Raw genomic sequence first — 17,315 nt, 5'->3', positions numbered from 1 at the left:
AGGGTTTCCAAGAGGCCGCTGGTGGATTCGAACTGCCAACCTTCTGGTTAGCAGCCGAGCTTTTAACCACTGCGCCACCAGGGCTCCCACTGCTTTAATACAAGTGCAAAAAAATTAAACCATAATTATGGTTTTAATAAAATATAACAACAAATATTATAAAGTACCTTTATGGCAGAGAGGACACTGATGGATGTGTGTTGGTGGGAGGAGAGATGTTGTAAGAGAGCTTAATTAATCATTATTTACCATAACATGCAGAATGAGCATGTTAGAAATATGCAGGCAAATATCAGAAGTAACAGTTCAAAGAGTTAAAAGTGACTGTCTCTGGGAGCAGGACTAGAGCATAGGGTTGTTCTTGTAGTTTTTGTATCATTTGACTTATAAATTTTGTGCACATATTACTTTGGTAGAAGCAAAATTAATTTATATAAAACGTAAGTAAATCCTTCTCCAGAGACTATTCTTTTGTTTTTGTTTTAATTACAATTCTTTGTTTCATCTATTAAAAACATTTTAGTGTATGGTATGCAAACATCTAGAACGGCAACTGTTTTTCCTCCCAAATATAGCCCTACACTCATTATCCAGCACAATATATTAATTAATCCTTGTTCTCCCCTCCTTATTTGTGAATACTCTTTAATGACATTCATACTAGAATGTTTCTGCACTATCTGTCCTTGCCCTGTACCACAGTGACTTCAGTTAGTGAGAACGAGTTCTGTGTGATGGAGAGGGTCATGCAGGGGTAAAAAAAGAATAGGATGTGCAAAGGTGAACGTTTACAAAGGCGAATAGCTTGTTAAATGCATAGTTTAGACGAATCTGCCAGAAAAGAGACGATGAATGCTAAAACTGCAGCAGCGTCATTAGTTAAAACAAAACCCTTGACACGCTGTCCTTCGGGAGGAAACACGACGCTTCATAAACTAAATCCTCTAAATCAGGTAGAGAAACCATGTACCAAAGGCGGCGGCGGCCGAGAGGTTCCGACTTTGATTTCCAGCGCTCCCGCCAACACAGGCAGAGATCGGCGGTGGTCGAGGGGGCGGAGCTAACGTCACTTCCTGCTGCGATCGAGCGAGTCTTCCAGGGCACTATGACCACTGGTGCACAGCGACGGGGGCGGTGGCGGCCCGGAGTCGGGGTAGGAGTAGTCGTGACTAGTTGTAAGCATCCTCATTGTGTCCTCCTGGGGAAGAGAAAAGGGTCGTTTGGAGCCGGCAGTTTCCAACTTCCTGGGGGTCATCTGGAGTTCGGGTGAGCCACCCTTTGGCCGACCCGGGGAAAGCGGAAGTTGGGCGGGGAAGACGACCGCAGGCTGTGCTTGTGTCGTGCGTAGTGCGTGCGTCCATGCGTGCGCGCCCGTTTTCGCGCCGACACCGCGTCTGTTCTCGCGCGTTGCCTCTATTCTGCTCCTCGGTCGGTGGGGTTCCGCAGGCCCCTGCCAGGAGGGGGCGCGGAGCTGCCTAGTGTCCTTGGCCCGGTGTGAGCTCCGCTGGGTCAGTCCCTTCAGCTCTCTGTCCGCTTGGCAGCAGCTTGGAGTTGGTTTGTCAGATTTTTTTTTTTTTTCCTTCTTCGTGCTTGCGTATAAGAGAATGATGTTTCTAAATCTCGAGCCGTCCAGTTTTTGCAATTAAAACATCACGGTTTCCACAAGATTTAAGTACACAGATGTATTCAATACTTACTGGCCTCCTAAGTTTAATTGCACTTGAATCATTCAAACGGGCTAGTGAAACTCTCTGGACGTCTGTTTCTTCATCTTTAAAATGAGGAAGTTGGACGCAATATTCTCTAAGGTCCCTTTCTGCTTTCTCATTCTGTAATTTGATGATACACCAGACTGACAAAGGAAAGTTAGACAGTTAAAGTCAGTTCTACACAAGGGTGAAGAAGTTCTGGGAGTGTGCAAAAAGTTGGAGTCTGAAGTGAGAATAATAAGATTAAAAACAATAGATAAACACCACCTAAAAAATTGGATTCTGAAGTGAAAATAAGGTTAAAAATGAGAGATAAATACCAAAGCATTCAGACTCTGTGCTTTGTTTTTCCTTTATTATAAAAAGTTTGAAACGTATATAAAAGTAAAGAAAATGGCCAATAAATTCTCATGTACCCCTCACTCAGCTTGTTCTTATTTCGTCTGTACTACCTTGCCTCCACCCAACACACTTTGTTTTGGGGAACATTTTAAAGGAAATCTCAGATATCCTGTTGTCATGGATTGAATTGTGTCCCCCCAAAATAGCTGTCAACTTGGCTGGATCACGATTCCCAGTATTGTATGATTGTCTACCATTTTGTCATCTGATGTGATTTCCCTATGTGTTGTAAATGCTATCACTATGATGTAATAAGATGGATTAGCGGCAGTTATATGGATGAGATCTACAAGATTAGATAGTGTCTTAAGTCAGTCTCTTTTGAGATATAAAAGAGAGAAGCAAGCAGAGAGACATGGGGACCTCATACCACCAAGAAAGCAGCACCGGGAGCAGAGCGCATCCTTTGGAGCTGAGGTTCCTGCGCTGAGAAGCTCCTAGTCCAGGAGAAGATTGATGAGAAGGCCGATAGAAGAGAAAGCCTTCCCTTGGCGCTGACGCTCTGAATTTGGACTTTTAGCCTAGTTTACTGTGAAGAAATAAATTTCTTTGTTAAAGCCATCCACTTGTGGTATTTCTGTTATAGCAGCGCTAGATGACTAAGACACCTGTCATATGCCAGAACTTTTCAGTATGTATCTCTAATACCAAACCAGTTTCCATCAAGTTGATTCCAACTCATGGCGGCTGCATGTGTGTCACAGTAGAACCGTGCTCTGTAGAGTTTTCTGTGACTTATAGGCATGTGAAAGCTAGACAGCAAATTAGGAAGACTGAAGAGGAATTGATGCCTTTGAATTACGGTGTTGGTGAAGAATATCGACTGTACCGTGGACTGCCAGAAGAATGAACAAATCTGTCTTGGAAGAACTATAGCCAAAATACACGTTAGAATTGAGGATGGCGAGACTTTGCCTCATGTACTTTGGACATGTTATCAGGAGGGACCAGTCCCTGGAGAAGGGCATCATGCTTAGTAAAATAAAGGATCGGTGAGAAAGAGGAAGACCCTCAACGAGGTAGATTGACACAGTGGCTGCAACAGTGGGCTCAAACATAGCAACGATTGTGAGGATGGTGCAGGTCTGGGCAGTGTTTTGTTCTGTTGTGTGTAGGGTCACTGTGAGTCAGAACCAACTCGACAGCACCTGACAACAATAACAACAGATTGCCAGGACTTTCTTCCCAGGAGCCTCTGGGTGAACTCAAACTTCCACAACCTTTTGGCTAGCAGCCGAGTGGTTAACTGTTTACACCACCCAGGGGCTTCTGTATCTCTGTTAGCCTTTTTAAAAACAGAACTGCAGTATCATTTTTCACACTCAACAAAATTAATAATTCTTTAATATCATTTGATACCCAGTCTGTGTTCATTGTTCCCAGTTATCTTGAAAACCAAAAACCAAACCTGTTGCTGTTGAATTGATTCCAACTCATAGTGACCCTATAGGACAGAGTAGAACTGCCCCATAGTGTTTCCAAGGAGCGACTGATGGATTTGAACTCCCAACCTTTTGGTTAGCAGCTGAGTTCTTAATCACTGCACCACCAGGGCTCCAGTTATCTTGAAGATCTCTTTTTACTGTTGGCAATGAACAGAAGGACACATACTGCATTTGGTTTGTAAGTCTTTTAAGTCTCTCAATCTAATAGTTTTACCCCCACTTTTTCCCCATGTCATTTATTTGTTGAAAATCTGGCTCATGTGTCCTGGAGAATTTCTCAACATTCTAGCTGTTCTTCTGTTCCACCTATTTCCTATAAACTGGTGGTTAGAAGTAGAGGCTTAATTCTAGCCTTTTAATCAGACTTTGTCCTTTATAAAATATGGAATTCTTACGATCTTTCAGCACATGGGGATGGAATTCTTTAATGATCTTCAAAATTAAAAGAGTATCAATATGTTGGTAATTTTCAGGTAATTAAGAACCAAATTGCCCAGATAGGCGCACATGGTACTAATTGATCTTTGGTGGGCATTAGCCAAACTTAGATCACAAATTAAGCACTAGTTAGGATGTATAATTACTAGAGCAATGGGCAGAGGTAGCTATCTTACTAACACAAGACAATGTGGAGTCCTCACTCAGATAATCTAAGGATAACAGGAACATTGAACTTGAATGAGCTTCCTCAGTGCTAGATGGTGTGCTAAGGTCTTGTAACCTGCATGTTGAATGGGCTAAATTAGATGGAGGACAAACAGGAAGTGGCTTTATTTTCCTTCTCTCTTAAACATGATTTGTCATATTTCCCTTCTCTGCTCCTTGATGACATCTCCTGCATGTTCTGTTGTTTTCCTGTCACTTGGTTATAAAAATCACTTTTTGGTCATTATGATTCACTTTCCAAGCATTTAAAACTTCAACCCGAATTTAAACTTCCATCTCACTTCCAGTTCATAATCTCTTTCCTGTGGTGCGGACACCAGTAGTGGCGGAAGGAGGTGTGTGCCCTGGTGTTTTACTCTTTCTCCCCACCCCGCTCCTGCTGTGTGTTACATGATTAGTGCTGCTGTGATCTATCTGTCGGCGCCCTCTGATGCAGGTATCCACACGGGTGCTCGCTTTCTTAGGGTGTGTTTGTGGGTTGTTTGGAAGTCCCACAGAGATTTCTCTGCTGCACAGTTCCCTGACATAGGTGACTGACCTTTTGTGACTCCCCACCCACCTTTCCTAACTCTTGCTCTTAGCACACCACCTGCAGCCTCTTTCCGCTGGAGCCCCCTGTTGGGTTACCGGGCAATCCTGTGGTATTGGCTTGGCCCAAGGGAAGCTCACAGTGGGAATGGTGCTTTCACTGCCACCCCTCTTCCTTGCTCTGCCATCATTGGCCACTGTAGCCAGTCTCTTGCCTTCCTGGGAATTAAGCATCAGCCTCCTTATTGACATGTATCCCCAAACTCCAGGGGATACATTTCATACTTAGCCAACAGCTCTTGCCCTCCTCCCATCTCTGCTCTGATAGACTGGGGCAGGCCTTAGAGTTTCAGCACCTCCATGTTAATTTATCAGGGAAGTGACACACCAGTGTCCCGTTCTTGCTGACATCCCCAATGTCTGAGTGTCTTGAAGCACCCCTCACTTGGCTTGGGGACAGAGTTGGCCTCTCAGAGGGAGGACAGGAAACAGCAAACATTCCTACTGTGCTGAAAACTCAGAACTCTCCTCTCTTCCAAAGAACTCCTGCTCATCTTATGCAGACTGTGTGGGGTGAGAGTCAGAGAGTAGTCTGACCTTCCTTAGCAGACCCTTAGCTCAGGGCAGATCTGTTTGCTCTTTTGCTGGACTCTTGAGATGTAGAGGTGCTTACTGTCCTCAATTTGAAGCTAAAACTGTAAGTCTGAGACTACAGGAAAAGACATCGTCTACTTTTTTTTCCCTAAATTTTATTTATTTTGTTGTCATTGAAGATATACACAGCAAAACATACACCAATTCAACATTTTCTACATGTACCGGTTAGTGTCACTGATTACATTCTTCGAGTTGTGCAGCCATTCTCACCCTCCTTTTCTGAGTTGTTCCTCCCTCATTAACATAAACTCACTGTCTCTAAGGTTCCGATCTAATCTTTTGAGTTGCTATTGTCACTTTGATCTCTTAAAAGAGCACAGTGCTCATGCAGACCCTTTTTACTGGGTAAGCTAAACTATGGTTCTGTTTAGGGGATATTTTGGCTTAAGGTTTAAAGATTATCTCAGGGCAATAGTTTCAGGGGTCTGTCCACCTTCCACGGCTCTAGAAAGTCTAGAGTCCATGAGAATTTGAGGGTCTGTTCTCCGTTTCCCCCCTTTTGATCAAGATTCTTTTATGGAATCTTTGATCAGAATCTTCAGTAATGGTTATCAGGCACCATCCAGTTCTGGTCTCATGGCAAAGGAGGCAGTTGTTCATGGAGACAATTAGCCACACATTCCATATCCTCCTCCTATTCCTGACTCTCCTTCCTCTGTTGCTCCAGGTGAGTAGAGACCAATTATCGTGCCTTGGATGGCCACTTGCAAGCTTATAAGACCCCAGGCATTACACAACCAACTAGGAGGTAGAACAGAAGCACTAAACATGTTATTAGGCCAGTCAACTGGGATGTGCCATGAAACTATGACCCTAAACTTCCAAACCAAGGAACCAAATCCCATGATGTGTTTGGTTGCACATGAGCACATAAGCAGCCCCAGCAACTACTCTTTTTTTTTTTTTTTGTCATTGTTGTAAATACATCTATCACACAACTTTCACCAGTTCAACTTTTAACAGGTGTACAACTTATTGACAGCAGTTATAATAATAGGCTGTACAACTCTATGCTTAATACATGCAATTTTTCCATCGCCATTAACCCCTCTTTCCCCCTCCCTCCCACCCCTGGTAAACCACTAATAAACTTAGATCTCTATCCATTTGCCTTTTCTTGTCTTTCTATATAAGTGAGGTCGTACAATATTTATCCTTTTGTGATTGGCTTATTTCACTCGGTATAATGTCTTCAAGATCCATCCATACTGTAGCATGTATCAAGACTTCATTTCTCCTACTGTCTGAGTAGTATCCCATTGTATGTATGTACCACATTTTGTTTATCAGTTCATCTGTTGATGGGCATTTAGGGTGTTTCCACCTTTTGGCTTTTGTGAATAGTGGTGCAGTGAACACTGGTGTTCACGTCTCTTTTCAAGTCTTCTGGGTAAATACCTAGGAGTGGAATTGCTGGGTCTTATGGTAGTTCTGTTTTGTATTCTGCTTCTTGATACGCTCACAGCAACCCCAGAAGAAAGTAATATTATTCTCTTTTTACTTCTTCAAGGTTATATAGGTAGAAAATAGTGGAGTTGGAACTCAAACCTAGGTCTAGTTGATGCCAAAGCCTGCGCTCTTAACTAATCAACTAAACCGCCTCCTGGTTGCAGTCTGTCTCGAGTCATGCGAATTAGTGCTGAATGGGTTCAATGGTAATACTTATCTGAAGTCCTTTTGGTCTTCAGATAAGTAGATGTTAAGATATACTGAATGTTAAAGGCAGGGTTGGCGATGTGTTGTTTAGAAGCGTGAACCAATTAGGGTACTTTTTGCTTTACCTTAGAAGTTTCTAGCCAAGAATTTCATGGCAAAAAAAAAAAAATTATATACATAGAATTGAATACAATGTTGTGTTTCTGTTTTCCAGTGAAAGCTGGGAAGAATGTGCTAAAAGGGAAACCTTGGAAGAAGCAGCTCTTCACCTGAAAAATGTTCGCTTTGCCTCGGTTGTGAATTCTTTCATTGAGAAAGAGAACTACCATTACGTCACTATATTAATGAAAGGAGAGGTGGACTTGACTTATGATTCAGAACCAAAGAACATAGAGCCTGAAAAAAATGAAAGTAAGAAAATTATATAATAATACATTTTCTTTGAGGACAGCATATAGTCTGTTGTCTGAAGGAGTATTTTATATATATGTATTTGTTGTTCTTAGTTCCTGTCAAGTCGATTCCAACTCATGGCAACCCCACGTGTGCAGAACTGCTGTGTGGGATGTTCAGGGCTGTGACTTTCCAGAAGCAGATCGCCAGGTCTGTCTTCTGAGGTGTCCCTGGGTGGGTTTAAACTGCCACATTTTGCAACTAGTGGTTGAGCACTTCACTGCTTGCACCACCCCCCAAAAAAACCAAACCCATTGTTATCAGGTTGATTCCGGCTTATAGCAACCCTATAGGACAGAGTAGAGCTGCCCCAGAGGGTTTCCAAGGAGCATATGGTGGATTTGAACTGCCAACCTTTTGGTTAGCAGCTGAATTCTTAGGGCTCCAAAATACATGTACCACCCAGGGACTCTTTAATATATATATATATATATATATATGTAAATAAAATATAGTAACATATATATATTAAGGAATATCCTGGGTGGTACCTATATGTTATATATGTATATTTATATATATATTGTATTTGTATATATGTGTGTATATAAAACCTACAGTATTAAATGGAGCCCTGGTGGCACAGTGGTTAAGATCTATGGGGAGCTACGGCTGCTAACCAAAAAGGTCAGCAGTTAGAATCCACCAGCTGCTCCTTGGAAACCCTATGGGGCAATTCTACTCTGTCCTATAGGGTCGCTGCCATGAGTCAGAACCAACTCGACGGCACCTAACAACAACAACAACAACAATAGTAGATAAAGTCTGTGCATTTTGTTTGGTCACTGTTAAACAAACATTGAATGATGCCAAGTCTGGATTTTTACCATGATGTGGCCTTTATAAAATGGACTTCATGTTCAAATAACAACACATTTTAAATGATCACTTTTCTCTCTTTAAGATCTTTGTCCTAAGTTTATTAAGAAAATGTTCTGCATCCCACTTTGGTGAGTGGCATCTGGGTCTTAAAAGCTAATGAGTGGCCATCTAAGATGCATCAGTTGGTCCCAGCCCACCTGGAGCAAAGGAGAATAAAGAACACCAAAGACACAAGGAACGTATTAGCTCAAGAGACAGAAAGGGCTCCATAAACCAGAGACTTCATCAGCCTGAGACCAGAAGAACTAGATGGTGCCCAGCTACCACCAATGAGTGCCCTGAAAGGGAATACAACAGAGAGTCCCTGACAGAGCAGGAGAAAAGTGGGGTGCAGAACTCAAATTCCAGTAGAAAGACCAGACTTAATGGTTTGACTGAAGACATGGCCCCTGGACTCTCTGTTAGCCCAGAACTAAAACCCTTCCCAAGGCCAATTCTTCAGACAAAGATTAGACTGGACTGTGGGACGTAAAATGATATTCGTGAAGAGTGTGCTTCTTAGCTCAAGTAGACACATGACACTAAATGGGCAGCTCCTGTCCAGAGGCGAGATGAGAAGGCAGAGAGGGTCAGGAGCTGGTTGAATGGACACGGGAAATCTGGGATGGAAATGAGGGTATACTGTCGCAGTATAGGGAGAGCAACTAGGGTCACATAACAATGTGTGTATAAATTTTTGTATGAGAAACTAACTTAAATTGTAAACTTTCACTTAAAGGACAATTAAAAAAAAAAGATCTTTGTTCTAAACAAATTATATTTGTATACTCAGGCTAATGCACAGCATCGCTATTGCTGTTTATCAGTAGCAAACCATTTTCAAATTCACTTAACATTTTCTACATGTAGGTTAGCTTACCAAAATAAACACCCTTTGTTTCCTTTCAGCTAAATAAGTTGATGTGGTTTCGTTCTGTTCTAGGTTGGGAGTGGATTCCCTGGGAAGAATTCCCTCCAGGGGACCAGCTTTTCTGGGCACTACGTTGTTTAAAGGAACAAGGCTATGATCCTTTTAGAGAAGAGTTGGATCATCTGGTAGGATACAAAGGAAATCATCTCTAGATGACCAAGAGGACTCCTCAGTTTTTAAAAGGCAAAGTTTTAGCTAGAGAATTAAAATCACCTATATTTCAGAATTCCTCAGTTCTATTTGATTGCTGCTTTATTTCAGTTTCTTAAATACCCACCATTTTTTCAGCTAGTAATTGTGAAAAATATTGGGTTTGTGTCATGGAATTGTATTTCAGCCATAGCTTATGTGATAAATGGTGATACTGTGTAAATCTGCTTTCCATGTTTATATAAGATCTATGGTGTGCATTTTGTCGTTACTAGCTTGCACGGAGTAGGGTCCAATAGAATTTGTCTTAGCATTTCAGTCCAAGTAGAGATCTGTCATAGATTGAATTGTGTCCTGTAAAAATATGTGTTAACTTAGTTAGGCCATGATTCCCAGTATTGTGTGGTTGTCCTCCATTTTGTGATTGTAATTTTATGTTAAAGAGGATTAGGGTGGGATTGTAATACCCTTACTAAGGTCACATCCCTGACCTAGTGTAAAGGGAGTTTTCCTGTGATGTGGCCTGCACCACCTTTTGTCTTACAAGAGATAAAAGGAAAGGGAAATGAGCAGAAAGGAGAGGACTTCATACCACCAAGAAAGCAGTGCCGGGAGCAGTGTGCCTCCTTTGGACCTGAGGTTCCTGTGCTGAGATGCTCCCAGACCAAGGGAATACTGATGCATCACAAGGACCTTTCTCCAGAGCCAACAGAAGGAGGAAGCTTTCCCCTGGCACCCTAAATTCGGACTTCTAGCCTACTGGACTGTGAGAGAATAAACTTCTCTTCGTTAAAGCCACCCACTTGTGGTATTTCTGTTATAGCAACACTAGATAACTAAGACAAGATGCTAACTCAAATGCTAACACAGCATCCCTGTTGTGGAATTTATCATGTTTGTTAGTTTTTCCCTTCTCTTTTACTTAAAAATATTTGCTTGGTAATATATCGTGATAGTCCTTGCAAGTAAAGAGAACAGGACAGGGAATTAGGGAGCATTTCCCATGTTTCTGATTGAGTACCTAAACCACGAGAAGTTCGGGGCTATTATAAATAAAGCTGCTACGAACATCCTTGCTCATGTGTACTCATCTCTGTTGAATATACCTAAGAGTGAAAATGCTGAGTCACAGAATATGCGTATCTTAAGCAGTTACTAAAAAGATTTTAATGTATTTATAAGTTCTGCTTCAGACCTCACTGGGTGTGTTATGTAATATATGGCATATAAATCCTATTAACTTTCTAAAATACAAAACTGTTCCAAATTCTGAAATACATTTAGATCCAAGGGTTTTGGATGAAGGGTTGTAGAGTTGTATATATGCATGCAACGTGAACATGTATAGGACAATCGGTTTCTATGAGATAAATATGAAATTCCCATTCCCCCCCATCCATATTCCATCAATGCTTATAAAAAGGAATCTTATTATTTCTTAATCCTGCCTATCTTTCTGTTTGTGTTCTTTGTTGTTATAGTCTTTGTTTGGGTTTATATATGAAAACCAGAGAGTATTGGATAGTGAATGGCAGTGACTGAGAAGGATCCTTTAGAAAGGCTTTAGGGCAGTGGTGCTCAGACTTGGATGTGCATAGGCCTTGTTTTAGTCTCCTAGTGCCACTGTAACAAATACTGTAAGTGGGTGGCTTTAAACAACAGAAATTTATTTTCTCACAGTTCTGAAAAATCCAAATCAAGGGCACTGGCTCTCGAGAAGGGTCCTTTCTTGTCGTTAGCCCTGAGCCATCCTTGGTTCCTTGGCTGGTAGACGATCCTCACATGGCTTCTATCTTTCCTGTGTGTGTGTCTCTGTGTCTATTCTGCCCTTTTTATAACTCAGAAGTGATTAGATTTAGAAGCCACCCTACTAGGATATAACAATCGATATAACAAAGAAACCCGTTTTCAAACAGGATCATATTTACAGGTGCCTGTAAAAAAACCAAACCCATTGCCATCAGGTCAATTCCAATTCATAGCGACCTTATATGACAGAGTAGAACTGCCCCATAGGGTTTCCAAGGAGCGGCTGGTGAATTTGAACTGCAGTCTTTTGGTTAGCAGCCAAGCTCTTAACCACTGCGCCACCAGGGCTCCATTTACAGGTACAGGGGCCAGGATTTCAATACATATTTTGGGGCGACACAAATCAGTCCATAACAGGCCTTTTGAAGCAGGGAGGGAGCAGGTTCTTGAACCTTCTAACAAGCCCCTGGTGATTCCAATACACAGAGTTTTTGGCACACTTTGAGAAATACCACTTTAAAGACATTCTGAAATTTAACAATTATGGCCATTGTGCTTTGCACAAGTCTGACATCCTTTATTATGTACCATGCTTTTCCTAAAAGTGACTAGGGGTTACTAGCACATTTTATCTTACCTTTGGACACTTTGAATGGAATGCTGTTATAATAAATTTGACAAGATACCGACATAGCTATTTAAACCCTGTGCTCAGGGGACACTGAGCTGTTAAGGGTGATGGTATAATTTGGGAACCGATAAGGGTGATGGTTGAACAATGTGATGAAATAATTAATGTCACTGAACCGTACATGTGAAGATTGTTGAAACGTCAGATATTTTTTTACGCATATATTTACCACAATAAAGAAAATGTGTTTTAAAAGCTAAAAAACAATAGTGAAACTCTTGTCACACAGTAGAGAGGGGAGCAGTACCCTGAGAATAGAAAGGCTACCTGGGTTAGAAACAAAACTGAGTGGAGGGAATTTTGAAAAAGTGCCTTCTTACAGCAGTTACTAGTGGTGCCTGAGGATATTTTCAGACCAACTTGCAACAACTTTGTTTTCAGTGACAGAGAATCAATAATGTTGGGTTCTTGACTTTACTGATGACTTGATTGTGAAAAAATAAAGGCGCTTTATCTCTGAACTGTACTATTGGATGCTTTGTTTTTTCTTTCAGATGGACTTTTGTTCTCACACTTACTGCACACAGTAGCACCCAAGACAGGACCGGGGTGCCCACTTTAATTAAGGTATGATGTCAGTGAGCCTCAGACTTTTCCTTTAAGTACTCCAGGGTCACAGAATAAACTTTTTAGTGTGGGAAAAGCAGCAACCCAAGCATGACATTTCTTGTTTTTAAAATTTATGCAAATTTTGGATTACACTTCATGAGAGACCATATGTTTGACTATAAAAATATTTTGTCATGTATCTTTAAATTAACATTTAGTTATTTGTCTTTGAATACCTTTCTGGTTCCTGCCACAACCCTTGGGAGGTATTCTTACCTCAGTTTGAAAAGCAAGGATGTTGCAATAAGTTGAATTTGGAACTCGGTTCCATATATTTTATTTATTATACTTACTGTTACCTGGATATGTCTTGTTTCTTTGCTTATGGACTTAATGTCTGTCTCTGCCTCTACCCCTCTGCCTCAAATGTAAATTCCAGGAAGGCAGGAACTCTGTCTTACTACCGAATCCTCAGCACTTAGAGGAGTTCCTGGCACATAGTGGGTATGCAGACATGATGAATGAATGGATGAGGGCTATGAGGGGTTAGGCTACATCAAGTATGGCAAACATTCTTCTCCCTGACTGACCCCAGATTCAGCCTGGGAATCCTTTGCAGCACAGCACTCCAGGCAACCAGCAGTAATCAATAGAAGACGATGCGTAACTGAAACCTACATCCCTGGACTGCGTGACCTCAAAGGTCTCTAATGCTAATATTCTTTGATTCTGTGTATCAGAAGGTAAGGTTGCTAAGACGTTTTAAATGGACCTTTGAGGAAAAGATTTAGGGAAAAGTGTGGAGCCTGGGTGGTGCAAGCAGTTTGTGAGTAGCTGCTACCGTAAAGGATGAGAGTTGGAACCCACCCAGTGGCTCTGTGGAAAAAAGACCTGGCGAACTGCTTCTGCAAAGATCACAGTCAAGAAGAGCCTGTGGAGCAGTTCTGTTCTGTGACACATGGTGTCGCCAGGAGTCGGAATCCACTTGACAGTTGACGGTTTGGGTCTTTTTAATGCCCTATTTAAGAAGTATAAAACGTATCCAATGTGGCAACAAAACTGCTTTCAATTGCCATAAAGTCAGTCATTATAAAGAAAATCATTTTCCCATACAAATATTGTAATTAGGGAGATATATCACTGACCGAAGATTTGCTCTCATAAAAATTGCTGAAAGGAAAAACCAAAACCGTGTTTTAAAGTGAAGCTATGACAAAAACACGTGTATTGTGTACACACTGGTTATACAAGGGGCCTCAGAGTGCTAATGCACATACCAAACTGAACCTAAGGTGAAAAACATCTAACTAGGATGAACATCCATTACACATTTAATTAATAGAGTTTCTACAGGCTCGTGGGTGGCCTAAATCTCACCTGTGCTCAAAGACAGAATCATAAACGTTTGTCAGCGGGAGCCCCACACACTTTCCAGTCGTGCCTCCTTGAGTTGGAGCTTTGGCCGAATCAAAGCCAGCTTTTTTTAGAACAGATCCCCATCTTCTCCATCTCCTGGCATTTTAACACAGGATATGGGAACAAAACTTTCGATGTGGAGAACAAAGGATTTTTTTTTTACATGAAAAATCTCAAGTATACAGAAGTAGAAAACTACAATGAACTTCCATATACTCATTGTCTTAGTTATCTAGTACTGCTGTAACAGAAATACCACAAGTGGATGGTTTTAACAAAGAAGTTTATTTCCTTACAGTAAAGTAGGCTAAAAGTCCAAATTGCAGGGTGTCAGCTCCAGGGGAAGGCTTTTTCTCTCTCGGCCTTCTTCTCTTTGGTGTTCCCCAGGACTAGGAGCTTCTCTGCACAGGGACCCGGGTCCAAAGGACGCGCTCTGCTCCCAGCACTGCTTTCTTGGTGGTATGAGGTCCCCCACTCTCTGCTTGCTTCCCTTTCCTTTTATCTCTTGAGAGATAAAAGGTGGTTGCAGGCCACACCCCAGGGAAACTCCCTTTACACTGGATCAGGGATGTGACCTGGGTAAAGGTGGTGTTACAATCCCACCCTAATCCTCTTTAACATAAAATTACAATCACAAAATGGATGCCAACCACACAATTCTGGGAATCATGGCCCAGCCGAATTGTACACACATTTTTGGGGGGACATAATTCAAACCATGACACTCATCATCCAGATTGAACAAGTACCAAGACTTTGCCTCATTTGCTGCATCTTTTTCCCTCCTTTCTTTTCCTTAACTGTAGTATCTTTTTATTACTATTATTAGTCAATATTTTATTGACTGCATAATAGACACTGTGTAATGACTAATTTAGGTATATTGGCATAGCACTGAAATTAATTTACAGTATATTGATTAGTACAAAGGTAAGAAGGCCTGGTGGCACCATAGTTAAACGCTTGGCTGCTGACTGGTTAGCAGTTCAAACCCACCCAGTGGCTCCGCAGAAAGACCTGGCAATCTGCTGTTGTAAAGATTACAACCTTGGAAACCCTATGGGGCAGTTACTATTCCGTCATATGAATCGAAAATCAAGTTGATGGCACCTAACAACAGTAATTACAAAGGTAAAGATTTTGAACTATGAGATGAGATAGTTATACGCTCAGAGTTCCAAACTAGGATAGTCATTTTATGCCATATAGTCTTAAAGTTACCAATCTAAAAACATAATTTTGTTCATGGGAAATTGCAGAAGTTTAAAGACAAATGTTTTTCTTCCTAAGTTGTTTGCCTACATATTCATACTACAGTTTGAAAACTGAGGTATGTCCCACACCAGAAAGTTCACCCTTCTGAAGTACGTATTTCAGTAGTTTTTAGTATACTCACAGAGTTGGGTAACCATTAACATTAATCTAATTTCAGAACATTTTATCATCCCAAGAAGCCAACTGGGATTTTGCTAAGAATTGCATTGAATCTTGCAATGCTGAACTCATTTATTCTAATAGTTTTTTTTTTTTGTGAATTCCCTAGGATTTGCTATATACCAGATCATGTCATCTGTGACTGCTGTGTGGTCCCTGAAGTCTCTGCTGGTTTGCTAAGTCAGCTGATGGTTAGACAGAGATTTCCCAAAGTGCCTTGAGCCAATAAAGGCTCTCACAGACTCTGCCAAGAGCTCTCTGTGTGTTTGCCTTCAGTTCCCTGGCAGGCAGTTTACAACATTATCTTTGCCTTCACTTCCTGCTTGTGCAAAGCCTCAAGGCTAGCAAGAGGTGACATACTAGGGCCTTCTTAGGGATTTCCCATGTCCTAAATTCCCAGGAACATGACAGAACTTTTCAAGGTCCCCTACGCCTATCTTATTTCCCAGGTTTCCCTTTTAAAAAACTTTTGGTCAGTTTCTTGTTTGACCCAGTTGCCACCCATGTTAAACAATTGCCACTTACTTTTCAGACAAACACCCTGGGGAGAGAGCTGTCCACACTGAGTAAGCTCTAGGTTCCATCCAATAAAGACAAGTCTTGTGAATGGGGGTTTCCAGGGAACTGCCAGATAATGGTAGTAAAATAACGGCAGTACTCCGAGGATGATGTTTTTGAGGAGCTTCGAACCCATTCTGCTCTTTCTTGTGGCTGCTGGATGCTGGTTTTCACTATGATTGTGGAACTGTTGGTTTCAATGCTACCACAGAGCAGGAGAGAGGGGAATAAAATGGGGCAAAGCTTCTGTTCTAACCAAGATTCAGCTGTTTTTCTTGAATACTTCTCAAATTGCTGTAAGCCTTTGGTTAATTTTAAGGCAGGGCTTCAAACCAGTTCAAACCGGTTCAGCCATGGCTGATGAAGTGAAAACTGAATAGCCTGAATTTTTTAAATCTTGGTGATACATCTAGGAATACATTATCTACCTAAACTAACACAAACAGATAGGAAATCTGAACAGACCCATAACAAGAGAAGAGACTGAAAGGATAACAAAAAACAAAAAAATCCCAACAAAAAAAGACCGGGCATGGATGGCTTCAGCGGAGAATTCTACCAAACTTACAGAGGAGAGCTCACACCAGTACCACTCAAAATATTTCAGAGCATAGAAAAAGAAGGAATACTCATAAATTCATTCTATGAAGCCAGCATAACCCTGATACCAAAGCCAGGCAAAGACACTACAAAAAAAGAAAATTACAGATGGATATCTCTCATGAATATAGATGCAAAAATTCTCAACAAAATTCTAGCCAATAGAATTCAGCATCATATCAAAAAAATAATATACCAAGACCAAGTGAGATTCTTACCAGGTATTCAAGGAAGTTTCAACATTAGAAAATCAATGTAATCAACCATATAAAATAATCACATGATCATCTCAGTGGACACAAAAAAGGCATTTGATGAAGTCCAACATTCATTCCTGATAAGAACTCAGCAAAATAGGAATAGAAGGGAAATTCTTCAACATAATAAAGGGCATTTATACACAACCAACGGTGAACATCATTTTGAATGGAGAGAGGTTGAAAACATTTCCCGAGAATGGGAACAAGACAAGGATGCCCTTTATGACCACTCCTATTTAACATTGTGCTAGTGAAGTCCTAGCTAAGGCAATAAGGCAAGAAAAAGAAAGAGCATCCAAATTAGAAAGGAAGAAGTAAAACTATCCTTATTCACAGATGATATGATCCTATACACAGAGAACCCCAACGATTCCACGAGAAAACTACTGGAACTAATAGATTCAACAGAGTATCAGGGTACAAGATCAACATACAAAAATCAGTTGGATTCCTAAACACCAAGGAAGAGAACTTCCTAAAGGAAATCAGGAAAAAAATAACATTTATAATAGCCCCTAAAAATATAAAATACTTAGGAATAGATCTAACCAGGGATATAAAAGACCCATAAAAAGAAAACTACAAAACAGTATTATAAGA

General features: G+C 41.0%; 1 protein-coding gene across 1 annotated transcript; it reads left to right on the top strand.

The window, feature by feature from the left end:
- Nucleotides 1-417: 417 nt before the first annotated feature.
- On the top strand, nucleotides 418-9,905 carry NUDT15 (nudix hydrolase 15). Its single transcript, XM_004376583.2, has 3 exons — nucleotides 418-1,266; nucleotides 7,278-7,474; nucleotides 9,321-9,905. The coding sequence occupies exons 1-3, from the start codon at nucleotides 965-967 to the stop codon at nucleotides 9,458-9,460; spliced, it is 639 nt and encodes a 212-aa protein (XP_004376640.2). The 5' UTR covers nucleotides 418-964; the 3' UTR covers nucleotides 9,461-9,905.
- The last annotated feature ends 7,410 nt before the right edge of the window (nucleotides 9,906-17,315 follow it).

The sequence above is a fragment of the Trichechus manatus genome, unplaced genomic scaffold (assembly GCF_000243295.1).
Source record: "Trichechus manatus latirostris isolate Lorelei unplaced genomic scaffold, TriManLat1.0 scaffold00044, whole genome shotgun sequence".
NCBI lineage: Eukaryota > Metazoa > Chordata > Mammalia > Sirenia > Trichechidae > Trichechus > Trichechus manatus.
The sequence above is the reverse complement of the archived record's forward strand: the minus strand, read 5'-3'. Positions and strand labels throughout refer to the sequence as shown.